Source organism: Lathyrus oleraceus, chromosome 1 (assembly GCF_024323335.1).
Source record: "Lathyrus oleraceus cultivar Zhongwan6 chromosome 1, CAAS_Psat_ZW6_1.0, whole genome shotgun sequence".
NCBI classification, from domain to species: Eukaryota; Viridiplantae; Streptophyta; class Magnoliopsida; order Fabales; family Fabaceae; genus Lathyrus; species Lathyrus oleraceus.
In genome coordinates, this window is record NC_066579.1 from 443,777,719 (window position 1) to 443,784,905 (window position 7,187).

The 7,187-nt window shown below is 34.2% G+C and overlaps 1 protein-coding gene across 5 annotated transcripts; it reads left to right on the plus strand.

Annotated features, from left to right (window-relative positions):
• The first annotated feature begins 631 nt into the window (after positions 1-631).
• On the plus strand, positions 632-3,639 carry LOC127081810 (protein NUCLEAR FUSION DEFECTIVE 6, mitochondrial). 5 transcript variants are annotated; one of them, XR_007788123.1, is made up of 5 exons: positions 632-933; positions 1,044-1,165; positions 2,393-2,447; positions 3,116-3,161; positions 3,348-3,639. XR_007788123.1 is itself a non-coding variant. In XM_051022048.1 (4 exons), the coding sequence occupies exons 1-3, from the start codon at positions 791-793 to the stop codon at positions 2,410-2,412; spliced, it is 285 nt and encodes a 94-aa protein (XP_050878005.1). In that variant the 5' UTR covers positions 632-790; the 3' UTR covers positions 2,413-2,447; positions 3,116-3,325. The 5 variants fall into 5 exon arrangements, 4 of the variants coding, with proteins under 4 accessions (XP_050878005.1, XP_050878014.1, XP_050878010.1 ...); XM_051022048.1 differs by lacking the exon at positions 3,348-3,639 and having other exon boundaries at positions 3,116-3,325; XM_051022057.1 differs by lacking the exon at positions 2,393-2,447 and having other exon boundaries at positions 3,116-3,639.
• Positions 3,640-7,187: the final 3,548 nt, after the last annotated feature.

The window sequence follows — 7,187 nt, forward strand, 5'->3', positions numbered from 1 at the left end:
CAAAAAATACTAAATTACTCTCATGCTTCACCTGTTAAGCCTGGTCTTATTTGTGATATGTGTATTTCAATATTTCCGAAAAAGGCATGCAAATCAAAGTACTCCTATGGATTATTAGCCATGGTTTGCATCATATTACTAACATATAAATTATGCATAGACAAGAGATAAAAGCAACCTGTACTAAGAAAAGAAAATTTTGGAATATTGGATTTTATAACTATGTTGATTGTATATGGTAAAGGCGCATTAGAGATTATGCAACTTGATGACGATATTAACTCTTCAAATATTTTTTCAGTTTAGAAACTTTGATGAACTGAAGAAGTGTGATGTTGCACCAAGTGAAGGTAGTATGTCAAAATTCTCACACCCTTCTAGTAATCCAAACTCTTTGGATGGAAATTGGAGATGGTTACATTAATTTGTTAGGCCAGATTAAAGAAAACATTGAAAAGTTGATGAGAAACGAGACGCCTTTTTGTCGAGTTGTTAATATTGTAATGAAAACATTTAAATGTTTTTTTTTCAATAGTTTCAGCAATATATTTCCGAAAGCTTTCTGAAAATATATTTTTAGAATAAATTTTTTCATAAAATTGAGGTGTGAAATATTTAGAAGATGCATTATGAAATTCCCTAAAGTCCGTATTGGTCCTTATCGGCCCAACATTACAATCCAAGCCCATAACCCATTGTCCAAACCCTAGGATTCAAAAAAATTGGGAATGAAGAAATAAAAAAAACCCACTCAGCAAAACCCCGGTGCTCGTTCCTCCGCCACACTACGATGTCCGCCGCAAGATGTTTCCTTCGCTCCGCCGCTTCTCGCGTAGGAAGTACGGCGAATCTAGCTGCCGGAGCTAAAACTAGACCTTCACGATCAACATTTCGGATCCCAAAGCAAAATTCAACTCCTAATCGCATATCCAGGTAAACAACGTTCATTTTCAACTATATGCTATGTTCTATGTGTGTGTTGTTATCAATAAACATCAAAACCTAATGAAATCTACTCGAATTCGATTGAAATTGTTGATTAGATTGCCGGTGGAGATGAGTTGCGGCGTGCAATCGTTGCTTCCTTATCACACTGCAACAGCTTCCGCGTTGCTCACTTCAATGCTTTCAGTATCTCGTCACTCCTACGGTTGGACTCCTGAAGGTATTAATTCTCTTTTACCCGATTACTATTTATCTGTCGTCACTATTTTGTGCTTGTTTGATTGCTTCTCATTGCAAATGAAACAACTTGTTCTTCACATGCTAAATTTTTTCATATGCTGTGCTTTGGATTGTGAAATTAAATAATAGTACTACATAACTGTGACTGTTCAATTGGGTTTGAATGGATTTTGTGTAAACGTTATCGGACCCCGACACCGTCACTGACATGTCGACACCCGTCGACACCCGTAATAATTTGAAAAATGAATAAATTAATCGTTAACACAAGTGTTGGTGTCAATTTCAAACACTTACACATACACCTCTTTTTCTGAGGTGTCGGTGCTACAGCGGTTTGTACCCTTCATTTGATGGAAGAATCTAATTGCCATCTTGATTAATCAATAATAAAATTAATCAGACCTGTAGCCAAACACAATGGATTATACGTTACGTGAAGTTAAGTACCCTACAAGTTGAATCCATAATTTGTAGATTTTCTTTATGATACAATGCAATATTGCTATAATGGCTTAACGTTATTTTTTCTTATTTACTCTTGTTTCATTGAAATAGGATGCAGGCCATTTTTTTCTTAACGATTTAAATGTAAATACTTGTTGGCACAGTCTTTTTCTTTTCTATTTTTACTTTTTCATTTTTACCTTTTCTGGATGGGTAGGGAAGGTCTGTGCCATTGATGAAAATATTTACTGTTCGAACCTTTCCATTTTTTTTCCAATTAGGCTCTCTCTCTTGCTCTCACAATGAAAGGATGTTATTTTTTCCCCTTTGTAGGGCAAGAGAAGACTAGATGAGGATCAAGCATCAAAGATGGTGTGACATGGATTTAGTTCAATTTTTTTGGTTTTGGAGCAGAGAGTTTGTCTTCTGTAGATTAGTGAGAGGATAGATCTCTAAATTGAATGTAAAATTTGATATTAAACACCATATCTCGTCAAAAACTATTGTGGGGCTATGGTGCAATTCAATGTTATTTCTTATTAACTTCCCAATCACATTAATTTGTCAGCGACATCTTTTAACAAAGTGCTGTGATTTTGAGCTATGGAGCAATTCACCTCTCCCTTTCTCTAAAAAGATCTATTATGGATTGTGTTTTTTAGTGCATTGCCAATTTCAAAAGCCTAGACCTTTTATATACATGAACATTCACTTAGAGATAATCATCTGAAGACCATACTGATTGATTGTATTCACTCAGATTGCAATGATGATGTATGATGAATGACAGACGGTTCGTGCAAAGTTTTATATAGGTGCGCTCTGAATAAGTTCGAGTATTTTTCTCCTTTTGGGATTTGGAATTGTTCATATACATACACATTGATTTAATGAGCATTTGCTGAGAATATACAAGAGGCCCTAAATTAGCAACAATCAATTTCTGCTTTGTCATTCTGGAGACTGATTTCTAGATACTGTTTGTATGGTCACTGCATTTTGGTTTTCTATTCAAGCTTTAACGAATTTACTCTATGTTGTGTATTGCAACGGAAGTGCAGATGCATGAAGTATATGAATATTGATTAACTGCTTTAATACACTTGCCTTAATGGTCCATATAATTTGTGGCTAACCACGATGCAAAGTGATATATAGTAATGTGCCTTTTGTAAATTTTCTGCAGTGCAAGAACATTAGTATGATGTTACAATGTTAAACTTAAGATTTTATTTGTCTGCTTAATGTTCATCTCAGAATGTTATTTCTTGTTGACCAGAGATACTAATAGTAAAATCTTGAGCAAAATGCCCGATGTTATAATTGCTGGCCTTATTTTGGAATTTTTAGATTTGAACATATCTCTCTTGAAGGAACATGTTCAAATTGAATCCTTCTATTTCCCTGCTGCCACACCAAAGTTTTTATATTTCTACATTCTTTGTGCAACACCCTATTTTGACATTGCTGTTTTCTTGTTTAGGCTCGTGAACATTTGCACTTTGGCTTTAGGCTTGGGGACTACCCATGTAATGTTTCTGTCATTTCGACGTGCTTTGCATCGATAGATGTTGTTATGTATCTAAACGATTTGCAAGTTATTAATTACAATTGTATATTACTATGATTTAGAAATTCTGTTAGCCATTTGGTTCTGATTACGTATGGTAGTGTATGGTTTATGTTTCTTAAATTGTTTTCTTTTTGAATTCTAGATGGATGATTGCTGTTATTGGCTGCTGTTCATTGCTCGTACTTTCCATGGATTTGAGTTTACTTTGTTAGGCCTTCTTAGAAGATTTTCTCCTAGGTAGAATGTGAAAACTTCAAGAATTAAATTGTACAAGCATCCAGAGCTGTACCATGCTTAGGTATGATTGTTATTCTATTCAATCAGCACTTGCAACATTTCTTTGCCTGCAAAGTAGATTGATTCATTTGACTCTGATATTGGAAAAAGGTTAAATGTCTGGGTTTTGGCAATGATATGCATGCAGGTTTTCGATACACTTTAGACTAAGTAGGTGTCTATTGAATGCCGTGAATAATGATGAGGAACTTACATTCCAACTGAGTTTTAGTAAATTATGTGGGAAAATAAACTTTCCTTTATACAATTTTGACGGGTTGACTCATACTAAGATCGAAGTACAATGCACATTGATGGCCCAAGATTTAAGATTTACTCGGACAAAAAAGTTTAGACCATAAAAATGGCTCATGCTGTCGTTGATCATTAATTTAATTGGCTATCTACTATAAAACAAATGTTCTCTACGTTGTTTCACCTATCTAATGCCTCTTAGTGTCTTTTTACAACTTTATACGAGCATTCCGTGCATCAAGTGCATGATCGATATGATAAAAAACTATGCAATTTCAATGAAACAGACTCCTTACCAAGCACATTTATAAAACTTTCTTTTGTGATCAAAATTCCTACATTTGCAAAATTTTGCTACTTCCAACTGTCTTTTCTCAAATCATTTTCAGTTACCACTCAATGTAAAAAAATGTACTTTCAATTTGAACATAGCAACATTGGTATGTAAAAAGAATATAGTCTTTGTTAGGGAAAGATAGGGACAGATAAAAAGTGAGACAATGCAAGAATAAAATTACGGAAAACGGTCGCAACACATAAACTAACTTCTAACTAGTTCAACTATTAATAATTTTAACATTATCTACCTCAACAATAACCGCTTAAAGGCTATCATATTCCATTAAAACAAGAGTATACTTTAGTTGAAGTTAAATCACTTCAAAAAATTTATATGTTAAAAATCATACTGAAAATTTATGTCGTAACTTCCATGTTATAGGAAGCTCTTCAACCATCCACAATATTCAATGTCGGTCAAAGGACCAATGAGACAAAACTCACTTATTTTGCTCGATCTATTGAGTCCAAAGAATAAATACCTTCATAAAGGGTTTTTAGGTACAAAATCTCTAATCTTCATTTTCACTACAGTTATCTTGAACCCTAACTAACTTGAGCGTTTGAGTGTTAACCATGTAAAACTCCCATTAGAAGAAGGGGATGATGAAGACTCACAGACAAAGAATTCATCCACCGTAGTAGTCGTATATTCCATCTCATGAGTTATACCCAAGATAGTAATCGTAACTACTGTCGGGGGTAATAATCGTAATCGGAGCCTGAACCATGGAACAATCACAACAACAGAAGTAGGTTTCAATCGGCCGGATAAGCCGGTCATTAGAACCCGGTCCTTGGCGAGGGCAAAAACCTTCTATAACTGATCCATGTTATCTACATGACACAAGTTAAACTTGTTAAAAAGAATGTCACATGTCTCCTTCCTCAACAAAGGTTTTGCGCCTCCCTGCATGATTGGGTGCACTGATAATCACACATGTATTAACCATTTTCTTCTTCTTTCATTGAGAAAGGGGTAATTCGTCAGGATCAAATCCTTCTTCATAGACGAGCCTTTACCAAGTACATAAATCCTCTTTCATTTTCACTTTCCTGGAAGACAAGGGACATAACCTGGAGTGATAAAGAAGAAAGAGACCAGCGGAAATGAGCTCTAGCCTAATACTTCTTAAAACCTCTCTTACAAGAACGAGTGCATCCCACCAGGCCGAAGACAAACAGAAGGAAAAGTGAGCCTCGGGAGTAACAAGTTTCACCAACACGAAACGTTCAAGGAAGTCACCCCAGTCATTAGTGAAAGTCGAACGAAGGTACTTAAGGGCGAAGGAAGATCAATCCCTGATCCCGAGTGTAGGGGTAAATTTTTTGAGATTAAGTTATTGATTAACTTAACTCACAAAGCAAGAGTCGTCACCGCACTTTTATTGTTTCCAAAGAAAAATGGAAAAAGTATGAATAAAACCCGAAGAAGTTTTAAAAACAAAAGTAATAAAAAGAGAACAAAAGTTTGGGGGGTTAGTTATGCAAAGGGAAGGTATTAGCACCATAAACATCCTTGGTACTCCATAGGAACTTCTTTGAAGATATGTATATTTTGCTTTGAAAAAGGTATTGTTTGTTAAAAGATTGGAGAGATGGGAAAAGAATTATATTTTTTTTATTTTTGTGTTTGCGAAGATTTTTGAAGTCTCATGCCTACATACAACAAAGTGCGATAGAGGATCAAAACTTCGTAGCTCGTGGTAAAAATAACAAAGGTGAGTTTGTTTTGATTCATTTTTATGGGAAAGACATTTTGTCATTTTAAGGAGAATACTCAGCTAGTCACCCAGAAGTATGAGAACTTTGCATCATCATGAGAAAGACTCCAACTTGGATAAGGATCAACAAGTTGCCACTAGCTCTCACAGATGAAAAAGAATTATCATCAATACTATGGAGATAGGAGAATTATATCTAAACTGTTGAAATGACTTATATCTAATACCTTAAGAAAAAATTTAAAAGGAAAAGTGCATAAAGGCACAAAATGATTTGAATGAGTTATGCATTTTTAAGTCTTTTGAAATTGGTCTAAACATGCTTAAGAAGAATTAGCATTTATTGGGAAAAAAGTTTTGAAAATCACTTGACAAAAGTCAAGGTTTATTGAGAAAGTAGTTCAAGTTTGAAATCAAGAAGGTTTTTGAAAAAGAGAGAAAATTTGAAAATTAAAGAAAGGGATGAGAAAAAGAGACTATCCTAAAGCATAAAGTAAAAGTTAGGAAGGAAAGATCTAACCAAGAGATAGCAAGCTTTATGACATAAGTCAACAAAAAATTCCCTCCTTTGGATTAAGCCTCGAGCAAGCCAAAATAAGCAAATGATAATCCATGTATTAGATGAAACCAAAGTAACCAAACCAAGTATTCACAGAGAAATCCAAAGTCATAGGTAACAAATGAATTCCAAGGTCTTAAGGCATAAGTCTCAAAGCAAATGTCAAGATCCTAATTCTAAGTCCATAACTCCACAATGATGCCGAGGATAGTAACCACACGTCCATGAGTTAGGAGAAGCAAGTTTCTTTTTAGGTTTTTTCTTATTAGTGTCTTCTTTACAATGATATAAAGGAAATGTCAAAATGGATGAAGAACAAAATGGCATAATCACCAACAATATGATATGAAATGTTAAACATAAAGTAAATGGCATAAAATAAAAGAGAATAAAGTAAATGAATTGGAAATAAAAGTTAATACAAGTGAAGAGTTAGTAAAATATGTTAGTGAAAATAGAAAGATGTTTTTGTTCATTTTTTGGAGAGCACTCAACTATCCACTCACAAGCATGAAAATATGAACCTATGCATCATTTGTGAGAAGGGCTTCAACTTGGATAGAATCAACAAGTATGCCACTAACTCTCACAAATGGAAAAGAAGTAACATTTTCACACAATACCATGAGGAATAGGAGACTTACAATCTCACTTATAAAAATGTCTTTTCTTTTGGGAAAAATATAGCATTATGTTAAGCAATCGTAATTGGATTTATGTAGAAGTCACAACTATTTGAGATCGTTCAATAATAATGTTTGTGTTAATAAATACTAGAGAAATGATATGTAAATCATTCTCCTAAAGCCATGCCACACAAGAAAAGAAA